Below are 19,412 nucleotides of genomic sequence, written 5' to 3'. Positions count from 1 at the left end.
ATAACAAGGATAAAGCAGCCAGGGGTAAAGGAGAAAACTGTTTATTTACAAAAATATATATGTATATGTGTATATATTAAACCCTTCCCCAGGTCCCTCCCCCAATTACCTTTTTATTTCTACCCCCACCTCCCTTTTTAACACAAAGGCCCCCAGGCCCAGAGGGGAGTTCCTCAGGGAAGGGTGGGCAGGAGCAGCACCAAAGGCCTACATCTCGTAGGTTGAGGGGAGGACTGGGGGGAGTGACCACGGCCCTCATCTCTGCGGGTGAGGGAGGGGCTCAGTCCTTGAAACCCTGAATACTGCAGAGAATGCGCTTCTGGTGTCCTGGCAGCGTGATCCCCATCTGTGCCAGGTCCCTGTGGGTGACGAAAGGGGAGTGTGAGTGTGGGCTTCCCTCCCAGCAGCCCTCCCAGCCCAGGCCCGCGGGGTCCTCACTCAGCCGTCAGCTCCAGCACACACTCCATGGTGTCCAGCCCCGCTGAGCGGAAGTGCAGGATGTAGCGTTTCATGCGAATGGACTCCAACCACTCCGGGACACTTCGATAGGGGATCCCGTCCGAGCCGCTCAAGCTGGGCAGGCGAAGCGTCACCCTGTGGGATGCAGGGTACCTCAGTCCCATGGGAGAGGCAGGCGCTGTCCTCGGCCACCCCCCTCCAGCTTCCCTGACATCCGGACTCAGCCCGTGAGCATCTGCAGCCAGCATTCAAGTTGGGTGTCTGAACACAGAGATTATCTGGACTTTGTGGATTAGCCTGGCCATTGTCTGTGAACTCATTTCCTGGCCCGATTCCTGGTCTGCTCAGGTCAATAGGCAGGCTGACAGTCCTGCTGCACTGACGGGCCCAGGGGAAGTGGCCGCCCTGGGAGGCCTGCACACCAGCAGACCGCTAGCCCACCTCCTGTCAGAGGGACTGGTGCTGCCTGATCAGGGGCTGATGCGCAAGGGTCAACCATCCCAGCCGAGGGGACGCAGAAGGCAGAAGAGCAGAGGCCTGGGAAGCCGGACAGGCTCCTGCCATTGTCAGAGTGGCCCCCATCAATGCCAGGAGCAGCCACTGCTCGCCCCCTCCAAGCCTGGCTGTTATTCTTGCCCTCCGACACCCACAAGACAATGAGTGTTCCTGTGCTAAAGCCAACCAGAGCCAAAACCATTAGCAAAGTAAATCTGCTGGGGGAAAAATGTTCAGCATTCCAGAAAGATTAGCACATGCACTCTCCAGTATAGGAGGGAGTTGTGCTCCAAAAGATAGCTTCAAAAGTTGGAACTTGGAGCACATTTTCTCCCAGAAACAAGGTTATATATGGTGGTTTGATACAGAGGCTGGCATGCCAGGGCTGGTTTACTTGGTTAAGCATTTGGAGTCCAGCCTTGCCCATCCCCCACACCTTACTCCTGCCACCAGTTCATTCGTCACATTCTGGCAATCTTTTTGGTCAAACACAATTCTGATCCTGCCCCTCCCATTTAAAAACTGGTCAACAGTTCTCCATGCTCAGGGGGAAGCGCAAACTTCTTGGCAGAGCTGGTCTTCCTGGCACTGACCGGGTCATCTCTCCAGCTTCATCTCTGGCCACGGGCCCCAAACAACGCTGCAATCTTTGTAATCAGCCTGTCCTTCGCTCCCCAACCCGTGCTGGCCATGTGTCCTGGGAGACCCCACAAGGCCACGCGACATGCATCCCACCGGTACTTGCTGGTCTCTGTCTTCCCCACCCGGGACCAAGCTCCCTGGAGTCAGTATCAGGTGGTCAGCACTGCTTCTATGAGCTTTCCATCTCTGTGCACTTGCTTCCTCTCTTCCGCCAAGCTAGGGCCAGAAAGCTCTCCCATCAGGGTGGACTGTCCCCAAGGACGCTGACTACAGTCCTGCCTTGGGAGTATGCTGTGCTCTTCCCAGAAATCCACAGGCCCAGAACTCAGTGAATGTAGCTGAATGTCCACTTCCATTCTTGCAGACCTGCCAGCCTCTGAAAGCCCTTGCCCCCTCCAATGTGGGTACCTGGGATCAAAGTTGGCAATGGTCCGCAGGGAATGTGGGTTGGCAAGCAACTGCTCCAGGTGTGCCTTCAGCTGGTGGAAGGAGGGCCGGCGGGCACGGTCATAGGCCCAGCAGTTCTTCATGAGTTCATAGAGAGGGGCAGGGCAGTCCACGGGAGGTGGCAGCCGATACCCATCCTCAATGCTCTTCATTACCTGCAGTGGGGAAGGGGTGCAGGCTTGAGGGAGAAGCTCACCTTCCCTGGTGGCCCCTGAGAAATCTCTGTTCACACAAGATAGAGGCAACTGAGCCTCTGCCTGCCCCTGACAGTAGTAAAGAGAACAGGGAATAAGGCAAAGGGCACCGAGAACAAGAGTACAGAACAGCTGCGGGTCAGGAAGAAGGAAGAGGGGATCTGCAGGCAAGGGCCATGGGAGGATTTGGGGAGGAGATGAGAAGCGAGTTAGGGGTGACATGGGGGGGAGGAGTACTCCAGGCTTACCTCCTGATTGCTCATCTCTCCATAGGGCTTGTCTCCAAAGCTCAGCACCTCCCACATCACAATCCCAAAGCTCCACACATCGCTGGCGGTGGTGAAGGTGCGATGGGCGATGGCTTCAGGGGCTGTCCAACGGATGGGAATCTTTCCTCCCTAATGGGGCATGTAGGACAGAAAGGTGACATGTTTCAGGGCATGGTGGGGCCAGTGGGTGAGAAAATAACGGTCAAAGGGATGAGTAATTATTATGTCCACAAAAGCATGTGTCCTTACTCGTGCACGTGACTATATATATATATATGGCACATAATTGCACACATGTGTGTGTGCATGTGTGCACGTGCGTGATGAGTACAGGGCTCTAACCTGGGTTTCGTATGTGCCATCCAAATTGTCCAGGAGGCGGGTCAAGCCAAAGTCAGACACCTTGCAGCACAGGTTCTGACTAACTAGGATGTTCCTGGCGGCGAGGTCCCGGTGGACGTAACTGTGGTCACTGAGGTAGTTCATGCCAGATGCGATGCCTTGCAGCATGGCCACCAGCTGCCCAGGGACCAGCTGGTCCTCCCGCTCCTGCAGCACAGTGAGTGGGCAGGTTAGGGAATGGGCAGGGTCTCCTCTTCCCAAACCAGGAGCCAACCCCAGGGATCCATGGTGCACTCCCCTGCCCAGCTGGCTCTGCCCTCCTCACCCTCAGGAAGGCGTCCAGGGCTCCGTTCTCCATAAACTCTGTGATGATCATGATGGGCTTTTCTGAGACAGAAAGCACACGTCAGCACGGCAGCCTCTGCCCCATCTTTACCCAGAGCCAGACTTCCTGCCCTTGGCACAGTATCTTCCCATCACTCCCAGGGGGCTCATGCCCTCCTCTCCTGCCCCATGCTCCGAGAGGCCGCCGCTCGTACTCTTTGTGACAACGCCTTCCAGGTGCAAAATGTGTGGGTGGTTGAACTGGCCCATGATAGTCGCCTCTCGAAGGAAGTTCCACCACTGGCCGTCTGGAGAGGTGTCCTTCAAGGTCTTGATGGCCACAGGCTTGCAGTCCTGGCTGGGGATTCTCAGAGTCCCTCGATATACTTCCCCAAACTCTCCTGGATGGAAAGAAAATAGGCCGTGGCCCGATGACCTGTCAGACTCCCCTGAGGGGACAGGGAGCCATATCATCCAGTCCCCAGATTCCTGTCTTCTCTGATCAAAGAAGTGGCTTGCCCTTGTTCTGCCACGGGGTTGGGCTGCCCTTCTTGGGAAGAGGACAGGAGTCTGGAAGAGGAGTGTAGCTCTATGACCTGTCTAGAACTGTCTCCCACATGAGCATAGCTCTTGGCTAACAGGAGCTGCTCGGCAAATGCCCGGTGAAGGCGGTCATGCGGTAGCTCTGGGCTGTGTTTACAACAAAGGGCAGGCGGGGCCAGGGCCAGCGCACCAATGACCAGGGAAGCTGACCATTGCCTCCTCTCTTCTGCAAGATCCTCCGGTCACAGCTCAGCTGGCATGGCTGCACAGTTGGCAAGGACACTGCCAGGCTTTGTTCTCCTGCTCAGATTCATTTCCTCTGCTGACCCAAGGGATCAGGGCAGCCCAAGGACACTGGGCCTCTGGTGGGGTGGAAGGTGGAGATTCAGAGGGAGGCTCTGAATCTCTCCCATATTTGGGAACCATGTGAGAATATCCTGGGCCTGGGCACAGCGACCCCTCTGTTGACAAGGATGATGTGTGCAGGCTGTTCATCAGAAAGTCCACAACCACAGAAGCAGATTGTGTGGGGAGCAGGGGCGGCTCTCAGACACCTGATAAGGGGGTTACAACATGACCACAGTGATTCAAGGAGAACATCGCGTAGAAGAGGGAAGGAACTCATCTAGGAGCTCTTGGGCCAGCTGAAAGGCTGGCTGGCTAGGAGCTCTAGGCTGCCACGTAACAGGGGACCTGCCCGGCTCACCTTCCCCTATGACAGTGTCCACAATGAGCCAGCCTGGATCAAGCTCCTGGGTGAAGTCCAGGGCTCCCTGGGCCGGGTCCTCATATGCTTGGAGGTCCACGTAAGGCTTCAGCCACAGCTTGTCGTCTGTGGGGAGAACAGGGAGTGCTCGGCCACAGGAGCTCCAACTGCAAGGCTCAGGAGGGTTTTTTTGGGGGTTGGTGAGGAGAGGTGAGGCCAGAAGCACTTCCCAGCTTTCTCATTCTTCTGTTCCCTTAAGAGTCCCGTGGGACTTTCTCCCATGGAATAAAGTCTCTGTAGCAGTGGGGTCTTCCTCTGTCCATGTGCAAAGCACTGTGTCCCTGCCCCCAGGGGCCCAGAGCACTGGGCCAGAACCTGGGCCTGAAAGCGGTTCATGGCCTCCAGTGACCTAATCTTCCCATGGCTCACTGACCACACTTCAAATTCCTTGCCCTTCCTCCTCACCCCTGCTAGCCATACTCCTCTGATCACTCACACCTCATTCACATTCACAGACAAGGCTCACTCTCACTTCTTCACTTGGATGGATCACTGACTCCCCCTTTGGTGGGGCACTTAATGAGGTGATCACTAGGAAGGCCACATGCCTTAGAGGACTTTAGGAAGCCTGCCAGCAATCCCTTTCCCGCTGAGCCTCAGCCCACAGACCTGGCCAGCCAGGATTGGGGAGGCTGCCCAGGGCCCGGGTGCTGGAACAGTGGCACCAAGAGCTACCAGGTAATTGCACAGAGCCTCTGGGGGGCTATCAGAACAAAATTAATTAACCAAAGTTAATTAGGTAGCAAAACAGAAAAGCCCTAGAGACAACAGCCCCAACCTGCGCTCCCAGAGTTGGCCTACAAATGTGGGTTCTCTGGTTCCATCCCAGTGGTACTTCCCAATACCCTTCCCCACATATACACACACAGGTGCCCCCAGCTCACCTTGGTTCACTCACCTCGGTTCAAGTCGGTGACGCGATCACGTTGCCTCTGCCGGTGTCGCTGCTGGGTTTTCCTGTGGGGGTAAGGGCGCAGCTTCTTCAGAGTCTTGGCATGACTGCATGCACCCAAGGGCCTCTGGCTGGCTTTTTCCCACAAACGACAGGGGATGGGGGCATAGGATAGGGTGGGGGTATGCCAGAGCTTTCATACTAGGCGATGGGCAGGTTGCCGGGGCTGCCTTGGGGGCTCTGGCCAGGCTGAGGGAGCACTGAGGGTGGCTGGGGAGGGGCGGGGACAGCACCTGGAGCGGAAGAAGAGGATGCCCAGCAGCAGAGCAATAGCCAGCAGCAGCCCGAAGATGATGGCAACAATCTCTCCTCCGGTCAGGCCCCTGGAAACTGTGGCACGTGGGATGAGGAAATTTGGAGGGCTCAGAGTCCACCGGGATGATGGAGGCTGAAAGGGCACGCCCAGGGGCAGGGCCCTCAGTGGGCCTCAGGTGTGTGTCCCCTCCCCAAGGAGATGGGTGTTTTTTATGTGTGTGTGAAAGAGAGCCAGCACGTGGAGGCCTCACACTGGGACCACTCACTTGGGGAGGCCTACTGATGAGCACAAAACTGAGGGGTTAGCAGATCTGATAGGGAGCTGGCTGACAGCATCACATCAGAAGGTGTATCTGAGGAGATTATGAAGAGGCGGGGGCTTCGTGTGTCAATGTGTGGGGCTCTCCCTGCACCCTGGGCAGCTCCCGTGTGTCTGTGCACATGCATACAGGAAGAGGAAAGGTCACTGACTGGAGCTCGGTCTGAGAAGACTCAGTGGGATGACAGCTGTGTGTGTGTTTGGGGTAGAACACAGGAGAATCCACCCACCTGGAGGGCTTGTCCGAAACTCATGGTCAGGGGAGAAAGGACCAGGCCCTAGAGGGGTCAGCATTCGAACTCTGACAATGTACGTGGTGTCTGGCTGCAGTTCAGTCAGCAAGACCCTGGGTTCCAGAACCATCTGGTGCCGTTCTTCGTCCTGTTGATGAGAGCTAACCTTAACTGGGCTGTGCCAAGCCAGACCCGGTGAAGGGGATGGGCAGTCTTGGGATCACGTGGAGTGGGGTGGATGGGGGAATGGCCAGGGCAAGGGCTCTCTGTAGGCTTTTGTCCTGAGAAAGCCGCACAGTTCACTGTGGTCCGATTTCCCTCCATCCCATCACCCGGGCCAGGGATGCTGGGGTGTGCCCAGGCATGGACACTGGACACCATCTCTCAGCCCTGCCCTCACCTGATTCAGCACATGTAGCTCATAGCTCAAGTTCCCCCCGGGGCTGCGGGGCCGGGACCCTGCCCAGGTCAGTTCCAGCTGCCGTGGTTCCTTCTTCACCAGCCTCAGGGACAGGCCTGACAGGGACTCTGTAAGTCGGGGGAGTCCCAGGGGTTTGGAAAGAAAGAGGAAGTAACTTTAATGGCCTTTTGATTGCTTCCTGCCCATCCATTTATCCCTGTGGCTCTAAGCCCTTCTGGTTTCTTCCAGTTCTGCCCCGGTTGCTCACCTGCAGGCCCCATGCTGATGCTCAGGGAGGCGCTGGCCTGTGTGGAGGGGCCCAGCCCCGACACTCCATTCTGGGCCTCAACATTAAAGGTGTAGTTGGCATAGGGCTCAAGGCCGTTGACACGCACAGCCGGTACTGTGAGCCCAGTGGCTCCCGGAGAAAAGCGCACATTTCCCCCACAGGGCTGGCAGGGTCCTCCGTCCACCGCTGCTCCCCGGCACTGAGAACACCACACACTGTACCTCACATCCTGGCGCCCCCCCATATCTGCTGGGGGTTCCCAACGCAGGGAGAGCTGAGTCCCCAAAACAGAGAAGCTCAGGTTTTGGGGAACTGAGGGGGGCCCTGTAAGGAGAAGAGGGGCTGTTAAGCTTTGCTCTCATCCAAGCTGCTGGCCCCTGCCTCCTTCCACCTCTGAAGGCCTTGCTGGGAGGTCTGACTCCAGAAATGAGGAATCACCTCATTTCTGCATTCTTCTAGGGAAAGTAAGGCGCAAGGGAGGAGCTTTAATGGTTCGTTGCTTTAAAGGATGCCCAGCATATGAAAGCTCTGGAAAATTCCAACCTTAGCTTTGGCTCAACAAAGGGCTGCACCCCCTTGCAGATAGCCAAGCCCTGCCTCCTTGGACTCACGTGTGCATGACACCTGGGGGCCCTCCCCAGGGGCTCGGAAATGGCCGCTCTCACAGGGACAGATGGTGGCCCCTTCAGACTCTGCTGTGCTGTGTCCTGGGCACTTGAGACAATGGGGTACATCTGTGTCCGCTCGGTAGGAGCCACTAGGGCAAGCTGGAGAGAGAATGCAGGAGAGCCATGGATGTCCAGTTTTTACGGGCAGTCTCCTCCCCATTCAACCCCTCTCCCCCAAGCCTTTGTACCAGAAACACCCTACATGTGTCTCCTTGGGGGACAGGCATCCTTCCCTTCCCCAAGCAGCCTCTGCGTGTCCTCACCCCCTCCTCAAGGCTCCTTACCCAGGCATCCTTCACCGTTGCCGTCTTCCTCATAGCCTGGCTCACAGTGGCACTGCCCCACGGGCACCAACCACTCACCGTCGGGGCTGCAATGCATGCGGGGTGCCCCTGAGGGGCCAGGGCTGGCCTGGGCATGGGGCAAGCAGGTCCCTCCCACTTCCACCAACCCGCCAGGGCCAGGGAGGGTGTCGGGGAACCGGGCCAAGCCGTGCACAGCCTCGGGACAGCGCTGGTAGAACACCCTCACAGACACCAGGGCCACACAGGCACCTGGGTTGTGGAAAGCGAGGTAAAGGCCTCGGCGGGTCAGGCGGCCCAAGGAGCAGCGCTCCACATTCAGTTTCACTGCACCAGACGCCAGGTCTCGGATGGTGAAGCTCTGGTCTGCCGCCACAGTGGTTACCTGGGAAGGAGCAGGGGTGAGGGGGTCTGGCGAAGTCATGCTTCAGTTCCATGGAACAGAAAACGATTATTTGTGTAATTCTTCATCGTTTACACGTCCATAAACCAAGGGCTTATTACCTGTGAGCTAGTGAGCTAAGTAAGCATCTTATGTGTGTTATGCTCTTTGGGTCCATACAATAAACCTACGAGGCAGGATGGATTACCAGCCCCACTTAACAGACAGAGAAATTAAGGCTAAGAGAGGTTCCAGACCTCGTCCACGATCACACAGTCACTACATGACGGGACTGGGATCCAGGCCGTGAGACGCCACAGCCCATATAATTTCCCTTACTCGAAGGTGTTCCCAACCTCTGTGCCAATGAGGTGATCAGTTATAGAGTGCATCATCATTAATTTATTACTAATAACAAACTTTACAACATCTTCCCTCTGGAAAAAAAAAAAACGCGAGCACTTCCTATGATACTATGCTCTGTAGACCTCCGCCTTCCAGTGCGCTTTCCTGAGCAGGAAAGAAACGGAATTGGAGAGCGAGCCTGCCGAGATCGGTCTCCCTACGCCACTCCAGGCGGACTCGCAGGGGCGTGTCGCACACCAGCGCCCTGCGTGCTGACGGCACAAGTCCGAATACCCCCTCCCGGCCTCCGCCAGGGAAGGCTGTTCGCTCAGCCGAGGCTGGCCTGGGCAAGCGGCGAGGCGGGCACCGGGAACCTGGGAGGGGGTAGGCTGAGGCCGAAGATGGGGCACGGCAGAAAAGGCACAGCGGCTCCTCCTTATCCGCACGCTGGCTTTTGGGGCGGCAGGTGTTCACCACGGGGCCGTCAGCCAGCGCCGAAACGGGTGATCCCCCTTCCGCAGCCTCACGCTGCGTCACGTCATCGCGTCATCACGCCGCAAGCCCAGCGTCACGCCGCAAGCCCAGCGTCACGCCGCAAGCCTAGCGTCACGCCGCAAGCCTAGCGTCACGCCGCAAGCCCAGCGTCAGGCCTCAACACCTCGCCGCTGGCCTCCCCTCATCTCCTCACAGGGGGCATCACCGGAAGGAAAAGGGTGAGAACGGAGCAATGGGGTATTTCGAGAGAGAGAGAGAGAGAGAGAGAGACAGAGATGGAGAGAGACCGACAGGGTAAGAGACTACAGTCCGAAGACCTTTGTCACCCTACGCTGCTCTAACTGTCGTCGTTCTTTACGAGTCACTGTTCGCCCTCTCCGGCCGTGCCTCGTGTGCGCGGGGACGGGCGCCCGGAAACAGCACTGCCCGCGGCTCGGGCATCCAGCGGGGGTTCTGGGACGTGCGCCCCCCCGGCTAACCGGGGGCTGCTCTACTCCCATCCACCCCTTCTGAGCTCTAGGCCCACATTCTCCTGATTTTTCATCTAGACCCTCTTTGTTTCTGCCACTTTGCCTTTTCCTTAGCGGAGCGGGGTCACAGGGAGGAGGGAGGCAGGAACCAGTGTTAGGACCGAACGCTGAGGGTTTAAAAAGCACCTTCTGGAACAAGGGCCGTCGGAGCTGGATGCCCACGTCCTGGTCACTCTCCATGTAGAGGAGGTTGAAGGTCTCCTTGCAGCCCAGAGGCCCGGCTCCCCCGGGGAAGCTCTTGCAGTCCCTCACGGTGAACTGCAGCTCCACATGGACCCGAGAAGCTTCCTCGCCTCGGTAAATCCAGTTGGAGCGCAGCCAGTGGTCAGTGTCTCCGCCTGCTTGCACGGGGCAGTCCTGGTACATGTAGAGGGGCGTCCCGTTCAGTATCTGCTGCACCTCACTCCACTGCGGGAGGAAAATCCCAGTCAGGCTCCCAGTCAGCACGTGCTCCCCCAACTCTGGTTTCGTGCAGCTGATGATGGGGAAGCTGCTGTCAGGTCTCCAGGGGTTCAGGCTACGTGTCCTGCTCCTGCTCTCTTCCCACTCCCGGGCCCAAGGAAAGTCAGTTAAATGTTTGGGGTCAGGAGCTATTGAGATATGCAGGACAGGCAAGACAATACCCCCTTCTGATCTGCAGCCTTGGATGAGTCCACTCCCAACTGAAGTTGGAGCACCGATGTGTACTGGCTCTCATCAGAGGAGCTCTCAAGGGCCCTAAAGGGAGACTGTTAGGGCATAGGCCCAGTCCAAAACCTCTCTGCCTGTTTGTTCAGAGAAGAGGATACTGCATTTAATATCAAGGCCCCTAAGCTTTTGGAGGGCAAGAACAGGCACAGCACTCTTCTGTATAGGGGGAACTCACTCTCTCTAATATTCCTTCCAGTTATGGTCACTATCAAAATCCACAACAGACAGGACTGGGTGGACTCCTGGACACCATGCAGTCCACGCCCCCTTAACTGCTTTTACCTTAAAATATATATTTTTTTAAGACTTTTTTTTTTTTTTTAAAGATTTTATTTATCAGAGAGAGAGAGGGAGAGAGAGCGAGCACAGGCAGACAGAATGGCAGGCAGAGGCAGAGGGAGAAGCAGGCTCCCTGCTGAGCAGAGAGCCCGATGTGGGACTCGATCCCAGGACGCTGAGATCATGACCTGAGCCGAAGGCAGCTGCTTAACCAACTGAGCCACCCAGGCGTCCCTACCTTAAAATAATTTTTAAACCTACTAATAATCATAGCACGGACGGGCCACTCACTGTTGTAAGCACTTCCCATGAGGAAACTGAGTCACAGCAAGGTTAAAAGACTTGCCCTATGCCCTCAGTTGTTAAGAGGCTGAGTTGGGGCATGTACCCAGGCACTCTAGGTTCAAGTTTATGCTCTTGATCATTAGGTCTCTATGCACTTGTTAGTCAAAGTCAGAGAACATGTATAGTGTAAAGTGAATGTCCTCTCACCCGACTACCCCTTCACAGGGAGCCACTCTGAACAATTTGGAATATAATTGGAATATAATTGGAATATAATTTGGAATATAGTACCTCTATAGAAATGGCTGAAGATTTTGGGGTGGATGTGTTTTTTAACATATATATATTTTTAAAATTTTGTAACCTGCTTTTTGCTCTTATCTTAACAAAAAAAAGTCTTTGAGAGGGTCATAAGTGGGGCCTGGGTGGCCCAGTCAGTTAAGCATCTGCCTTCAGCTCAGGTCATGATCTCAGGGTTCTGGGATCGAGCTCAGTGGAGAATCTGCCTCTCCCCCGACTCATACTCTCTCCCCACTAGTGCTCTTGCTTGCTCTCTCTCTCTCAAATAAATAAATAAAATCTTAAAAAAAGATGTTCACAAGAGTATAAAAAGATCTAATTCTTTTTAGCAGTCCATAAAATAGTATTCTATTGTATGAATGAACTATAATTCATTTAATCATTCACATATTGTTGAACATTTAGGTAGTTTCTAGTTTTTTTTTTTTAAGTAAACATGTACAGATTTCTACAAGATTTCTGTAGAACTGCTGTATCAAAGGATAAGTATTATAAATTTTTAAAGAAGATACAGTCAAATTGGCCTCCAAAAAAGGATTTATCAATTTATACTTTTACCACCAATGCATGAGGCCCCATTTTTTGAAAACCTGGATATTAATGATCTCTTTACTTTTGGCCTATCTTATGGACACAAATACAGCTTCTTGTCATTTTAATTTACATTTTTTTGAGAAGGAGGTTTCGCAGTTCTAATTTGTTCACTGGCTATTTCTATTTCTATGTAATTATCTGTTTCTAAACTTTGCCTGATAGCCTGTTCTTATCTTTTTGAAGTATGCATTTGGATGAGGCTTTTTTTTTTTTTTTACATGATAAATGTTAATCATTTGCTTGAAATATGTTTCAAATATTTTCTTCCCATCATGCCACTTTATTTGCTAATGATGTCTCTGATGTTGGTACCTTAAAAATTTCACATAACATCTCTCTTCTCTCCCTATGATTTCTGGGTTGTGTACTTTGCTTGGAAAACTCTCCCATCCCAAGCTTATAAAGATCTTCTATATTTTCTCCTAATATTTTTGTAGGTTTGGATTTTAGGTTTAGATTTGAATCTCCCTAGTATTTGTATTTTTGTGTATAGTGTGAAATGGAGATGTAACTTTACAGCCTTCTTCTAACGTGTTGTCTTCTTTTTAAAATTATGGACATCCGAATGTCAATTTACTGTCTAGTCTATACTTTGCACATTGATTTGCAATTCCAGTGTTATCACATACTAAAGTCTCATGTATATGGGTTTTCTATTCTGTTCCATTGACCTGAGTATTCTTGTGCAATGTCACATGTTTTAATTATAGGTGATATATTGTATGTTCTGATATCTAGTAGGGCAAGTATTCTATTTCATTATTCTTTTTCAAAAATTCTCAGCCATTCTTATGTATTTTTTTATGCTAGATGGATTTAAGAAAGGAGCTCTCAAATTCTATAAAATATTCCATTGGTATTTTGGTTGCAACGCCTTTATCTTATAGTGGAGTCTGAGGCCCTCAAAATATCTCCTTTTCCAAGGGTGTTCATTGCTACACTCACCTCTGGGAAAAGGCAAGAAGAAAGCACCAATAACTAAGAACTGGGTGGGGTGGGGTAAGGGCAGAAATCCATGAGGTATAGTTCAAAGATTGGGCAAGAGAGTCCCGGCAGTGAAGGCATGCAGGGCCTGTTCTTAAGAGGAAGTATGATGGGGAAGCCCGAGTGGAAGGCCTGGGATGGAGGTCAGGTGGAAGGGTAGTAGGTGGTTAATGTGCAGCTCATTAGCTAGATTGCCATAGCTGCGGCTGGAGCCAGGCACAGATGTTCCCAGCTGTTACTTGCCTCTCCCAATCCCAGCAGTGACAGACGGGGGAGAACCAGCTGCCCAGGATCAGCAGCAAGAATCCTTTTGCTTATCATTTTGGCTGCTGGCTGCTTCATGGGTACATTCTGGGGAGCCTGAATGTGTGTGAGTGTGTGTGTGTGTGTGTTGAAAAGATAAGGAGGGGAGGGGGCAAGGTAGTCATCAGGAGTATGTGACTGGGGCTGTCTCTGTGCCCTCCTGGTGCAAAGCTGTTTGGCTTGAGCTGCAAAAGGGGTCTTGCTTCCACTCCAACCCAATAAGGGAAGAGTTATTTGGGTGGGGACAGCTGGTGCATACTGTGGGGAGGGGGATGAAGGCCTGTGGGAGCCAACAAATGGACCTGCAGCCCTCATTGTGGAGTGATTAGCTGGTTTATGAGATGAGGCACCTATTACGACTGGCCTAATCCAGGATTTTCCAAGCAGCCCCTCCTGTAGGATACATTATGGTTTAGTCTATTAATTCTAATTATAGGCCACTCTGTGGGAGAACGAAGAGTAGAGCCAGGACCCTAGGACCCAGAGGGAAAGTAAGCAAGTGACCCCAATCCCAGAAATAGAGGCTGCATTCCTACTGGAATAGAAAGGGGAAAGGGGTCCAGGACTGGAGGGGAGGAGGGCCTGAGGCCAGACTCCTGGAAGCTGAGGCCAAAGAGGTCTGCCTCCCATGGTTCTTGGCTGGCTCTGCTGAGTGGTGGAAGGTGTTCTCTGGGACTCACAAAAACCTACTTCTGTTCACTAGGTTTTAGGAACACCCAAGGAGGGAAGGGACTTGGAGCAGGTTCAGACAGCTGGAATGCATGGTGTGCCTGGGCTGGGGAGGATGGAGAAGGTGCCAAGGGCTCAGGACCTCTAGTGGGGGGAGCGTTTAACTTTGGGGAGGCAAACACCCTTTAAAGAGTTAGGTGAAAACTTTGGCTCTCCTCTCCATATACATACACACAATTTAGAATATACACATTTATGGTGTTCCCTGACCCTCTGAAGCCTATCTGTGCAACTCTATTGGTCCAGATGAGACCTCAGATTGAGGTCACATCTGGTGTTTTGGTTCTTAGCCCTCAACCATCCCTAGTATGGCTCATCCTCTCCCTGGGTGATGTGGGCTCATCACCCCCAAGTTCTAAGTATTCAGCTCTCTCTCGTTGGAATGAGGAGGGAGGGAGCCAGGCATTGAAGCGTTCTTCATGGGGCGAAGCCTAACCCCCCCCTCAAAATGTCCCATTCAGGAGGCTCTGACTCACCTCCCCTCCCCCTCCCTGAGGAGACGCTTCCAGTTTTTCCTGCTCTTTTCTCTGTTCCTCCACCCACCTCTCCGCCCATTTCCCACTGGCCTGCAGCTTTGAGCCTTCCCTCCCCTGACACTTACCCCATCCTCTGGGGGATCCAGCAGCCAGCCCAGCTCTCCCTGTGCTGTGCTTGTGTCCATCAGAGTGACTGAAGTAGGGAGAAAAGGGGCCTGTTACCTCTGGGGGAGGAGGCCCTAGTCGTGCAACCCACTCTCCTCCTCCTGGGCCCCCAGCCCTAAGGCTTCCACATCCTGTTCCTAACTGCTGCGACTTCCTGAGGTTTAGCCCAGGAAGGAGGAGTGAAGAGCTCTAGGGATTAGTCTGTCTTCCTCCAGAGTGTGAAGGGAGGAAGGCAGAGTCGGGGAAGGGCTGGGGCAAGGACTGGATGTCTGGATCTTTGGCCAAAGTCAAGGCAGGAAATGTTGGGAAGAGCAGCCACACACAAGACTTGCACCCTCTCACTCAGCAGGGACTGGTGCTGCCTGGGGGATCCATCCGCTGCAGAACTGGAAGGGTGGATAGGCAAAAGAGAATCTCAGCCCCTGGAGGTCATAAATGATTAGGGTGTGGACAGGGGACATTCGAGGGGGTTCCTGAGTGGGGAGGTTCCCTTCTGCTGGCAAAGGGCCTGCTCTGCCTGTGGTTGGGGGTGCTCAGTGTGGGTACAAGGCATAGCTGAGTCTGGGAGGTAGCGCCAGAGAGGGTGTGCAAGCCTTCACAGGGAAGGCTTGACCTGTACATCTGGGAACCCCTGCACCCCGAATTCTAATCCATCCCCTATCATCAGGTCCCTCTGTCCTCGGGCCTAGGATGGCATAAGGCGACTTCCCACCCCTGACTTCATATGGTCCGGATCTCTGGGTTGGGCAACTGAGGCTAAAACCGCCTGGGAATGAGGGATCTCCACGATCCCTGGGGTGGGGGTCTGGACGCTGCCTCTCCGCAGCGGCCAGGAGCTCCCTCCCCACCACCAGGCACAAACTGTAGGCCAGGGTGACTGACCCGGGAAAGCAGTTGTTTGGGGGGTCAAAGACCAAAGACTGGCCTGGCCAGTCGGTCGCCTGGCTGCGGGGCAAAACAAGAGCGCTGGAAAGGGGGGCGCGGAGAGGGCCTCCTCCGGAATGCCGGCTCCTGGACGAGGATGCCGGCTGAGCCCCAGAGGAGGGGGTAGGGACGGGAGCGGGGGTCGGTACCTTCCTTGGCGCGCGTCCCCGGGGGCAGCGGGGCGCAGAGCAGCAGCAGCAGCCCAAGCCCCAGGGGCCAGCGCCGCTCCATGGCGCCGGGCCGGGACCTGGGACCTCGGCCCAGACGGCTCGGTCAGGTCTCGAGGACTGGACGGGAAGGGAGGGCCGGGGGGGGGGGGGGGGCGGGGCCAGCGCTAGGGGCGGAGCCCGGCCTCACCTGGATCACCTTCTTAAAGGGACAGTAGGGCAGGAAGGAAACTTGTTAGACAGGTAATAAACTTCAAAACCGGAGGCGTCTCGTCCGGAATGAGACTGCGGGCGCCGCCTAGTGAGTGGGATTAGGAATTGACTAGCCCGGTTCTAACCTAAACCCAACCCAGTCTTGATCCAGCCTTTAACCTAATTCTACCTCTGACTTGAATTACACCTCTGCCTTTCTAAAGGTCTAGCATTGTAATAGGCACCGGGAAGGCAGGGTTTTATGCTGCAGTAGGGGAGAGTTAGATAACCATAGTGCAAGGTGGGCTACAACTCTTAGAGAAGCGAGGGGGTTGAAAGAGGAAGCAAGCCCAGCCTTCAAGGCTCATTAGGTGAGTCTTCAGGGAGTAGACGGTGTGAACTGGGTTTTCAGTGGCAGATATTGGGAAAGGCAAGGGCCTGAGGCAGGGAGCCTCAAGGTGCACTCTGGGAGTGGTAAATGGACCAGTCTGACTGCTGGGGCATGGGATTTGTCTTGGGAGCAGGGCAGAAAGGCAGGTGTGGCCAGAGCAGGGAAGGTCTTGGTAAACACGTTACCATGCACTTCACAGAGCAAAAAAGAGGACTCCGGGAAGGGTTCTCAGCACAAGTGTTGAGAGGGAGCAGGTCCAGCTGCTTTAGCCCTATAGGGAGACAATTCACATCCTTCCCATCCTCTTGAAGACTGTCTTACATTATATTTAACAAATGTTTATTCACTTTCTAGTCTGCACACATCAAGCTCTGAGAGAATCAAAGAAGAGTAAGACAGTTCCTGCCCTAAACAAACCATAGGTCGGAGGAGTGTTGAGGGCTAGGGCATAAAGCAAATGCATATGACTAAAATGACAGACAGGCGTAGACCCCAGCTGAGGTGTGAAATGGGAGTGATGGTGGCTCAAAGGGGGAGTGATGGATCCACTGAGGATGGTGGAGGCTCCACTCCTAGGTCCTCTCGTTCCTATGCGCCTTCATGGCTCCATCTCATTTGGGTGAATCATTCATAGTCTTTGTATCATTTAAACTGCATGTTTCACATCACTGTGGAGAAAGGGAGGTGGTGCATTACAGATGCATACTTTATTTTCAAAAATTAATATTTCTCAGGCTTTCTTCTTTTTTATATAGATACATATGAGAAGAAAATGGTGTATAATTTCCTGGCCCAGACTATTCTCATTGGCATAAATAAATAAGTAAATGTAATCCCTGCACCTTGGTTGGAAAATTCACTTTGAAGAGATAAGAAGCAAAATGGAAAGTATTACCCTCCCTCCTACCAGTTCCTCGCCCCAGAGTTAACTGCCACCAATCCTGTTTTGAGATTCTCCCAGGATTTTTCTCCTAAACACACACATACAGATGTGCTTTTAGAATGTATACAGAGGGGCCCTGGGTTACACTCTGTTATGCACCAGGGGCCTCTTTCTAATGGTAAGTATTTTGGGAAGGAGGCCCAGGCTCCTGCAGGCCCACAGGGGTCAGAGCTTTGTGATTTCAGCAGGGAGGAGGAATGGGGCGGGTGAAGGGTGCACAGCCAACAGAAGGGGGGAAATGGAGCAAGCTTTGGACAATTGCTGCTAGGAAATAAGCCAGACTGCGGTGAGGTAATGCATGTGTTCCTTGCTGTAGTTTGTTAAAGTTATGAGACCCTTGGGACGGAAGGGGGTGGGGTGGGGGGCTGTTCCATGCAGTGAGAGGTGGTGTGGAGAGGGCTGGTTTTAAGATTGCTTTTCTGTCCAGGGTCGGGAAGTGATGCAGAAGGAGAACGAAAGCCCACCTTCTATCTCCATTCATGATGGTCCCAGTTTGACAATTCCTCATTCCATTTGGCCTTCGATTTTGGCCTCGGCCCTTAACTAGCAGTGCCGCTTCATACTCCCTGGACCTTAGCTTCCTTGGACTCGGAATCTTGGAAGCCCATTCCAGGAAAGATGGCAAGATTTGAAGTCAGAAGACATAGGCTGGCTCTATTCTGTGTCTCTGTTTCCTTAGCTATAAAATGGGATTAATCGAGCCCATTTCAGGAGCTAGATGTGATAATCCAAAGGGGAGAAAGTGCTCCCTAGCAGTGAGGTGCTATACAAACACTGAGGTACTAGGAGATGGTTGGAGGTGTGGCTTACTGAGGTTCTCCTGCAGGTCTTCCAGAGAACTTCTGGACTGGAACAATCGCAGTGACTAAGGCATCAGCTTTTTTTTTTTTTTTTTTTTTCTCTTAAAAGCAAATTTATTGAGGGATAATTTGCAGAAAATGAATTGCACCCATTTCAAGTGTACAGTTCAATGTGTTCTGACAAAGGCATACGCCCTCATAACCACTGCCTCAGTCAGGATCCAGAACAATGTCATCACCCAGAAACCGTGCCTTATGCCCTTTGCAATCGATCCCACGGTGGGCCCAGTCTTCCCGTCAGTATAGATAAGTGTTGCCCCCCTCCCCACTTTATCCTTAGGTCCATGCATGTTCTGGGTATCAGCCGTTTGTTCCTTCTGTTTGTTGACCAGTATATTCCCTGTGTGGATGCCCTAAGACATCATTTAACATAAAAATCAAACCCAAAAGTCTTTCTCTTTTCAGCTTCCCCAGGAACTATTGGCCCCTTAACTCTTCAGGCTTCTCAGAGGAACACTTGGTTTTCCTCTTAGGTGGAAAGAACCCAAGTTGTCTGGCCCTGTTCTCCTTCTGTAGTTGAGAAGGAAGGGAAGCTTATCTGTCCCTGCTTCCTGGGTTTCTGGCTTGCTCCCATAACCTGGACCTTAACACTTTCACGTTTATGTTGTCCCGTCCCCTGCCTGCCCTGATTCCCCCTCGCCAGCCTCATCTGGCTCTGCTGATCTGGGATAAAGGGAAACTTCAGCTAGCCTAGGTCAAGGCCTTGTCACGTCCATAAAGTTCTGGTTAAAACACAGCCTAACCAGCAGGGTAACGCAGTAAGCTGCCAGTAAAACTCTGAGGACATTAGTGCAAATTGGTTATCAAATGGATATTAGTTCCTTAGCAGGGGCCTGTGTAGATGGGACCAAACAGCTTTGTTTTGGCTGTTTCGGGCTGGCCTGCACTTGTAGGCAGCATAGTGCAGGAGACTGTGTGGGCAGTGGGAAGCGAAAGAACAGCCTTCTCTGAATGTGTTCTGGTGAATTCCGCACATCTTTGATCACAAGACTAATTTGGTCCTTCCCTTTTCTTCGCCTCTGTGCTCTTACCTATCTGTTCTCTGATCCTGGTTTACCATCAGGCAACAGGGGTGGGGATAATCATAGTTACCATTTATTACTGCACCTACGCATGCTGCCAGGGCACTTCACATACATTATTTCATTTACTTCTCACACCAACTCTTTGAAGAAGGTATTATTAGTTCTATTTTATAGATGGAAAAACCTGAGGCACAGGGAATTTAAGTTACTTTAGTTCAAAGTCACTCAGTTGCAGAATCAGGATTTGAATCCAGGTCTATCCAGCTCTGGGGCCTATGGACCCTACTTGAAGTTCCAGAAAAAAAAAAAGAAGTAGGCAACACCTAAATTTTGTTTTCCTACCTCCTTACCTTCGTCTCCTGGCTTAAAACAGCATGCATTAGATTTGCCTGTTTTCAAGCTTTAGAAATGGAATCGTGATATGCATTCTTTGGTATCTGAGTTCTTCCATTTA

General features: G+C 52.8%; 1 protein-coding gene across 1 annotated transcript; it reads right to left on the bottom strand.

The window, feature by feature from the left end:
• Positions 1-25: 25 nt before the first annotated feature.
• Positions 26-15,677, bottom strand: EPHA1 (EPH receptor A1). The gene is made up of 18 exons (XM_059396224.1): positions 15,530-15,677; positions 14,417-14,484; positions 9,778-10,059; positions 7,882-8,284; positions 7,541-7,696; positions 6,909-7,253; positions 6,641-6,768; positions 6,238-6,388; positions 5,667-5,763; positions 5,380-5,438; positions 4,422-4,547; positions 3,388-3,573; positions 3,174-3,235; positions 2,849-3,055; positions 2,486-2,635; positions 2,005-2,198; positions 439-594; positions 26-359 (listed from the first exon to the last, which is right to left on the bottom strand). The coding sequence occupies exons 1-18, from the start codon at positions 15,609-15,611 to the stop codon at positions 281-283; spliced, it is 2,931 nt and encodes a 976-aa protein (XP_059252207.1). The 5' UTR covers positions 15,612-15,677; the 3' UTR covers positions 26-280.
• Positions 15,678-19,412: the final 3,735 nt, after the last annotated feature.

This window comes from Mustela nigripes, chromosome 4, assembly GCF_022355385.1.
Source record: "Mustela nigripes isolate SB6536 chromosome 4, MUSNIG.SB6536, whole genome shotgun sequence".
NCBI classification, from domain to species: Eukaryota; Metazoa; Chordata; class Mammalia; order Carnivora; family Mustelidae; genus Mustela; species Mustela nigripes.
Note: the sequence above shows the minus strand (reverse complement) of the source record. Positions and strands in the feature narration are given on the sequence as shown.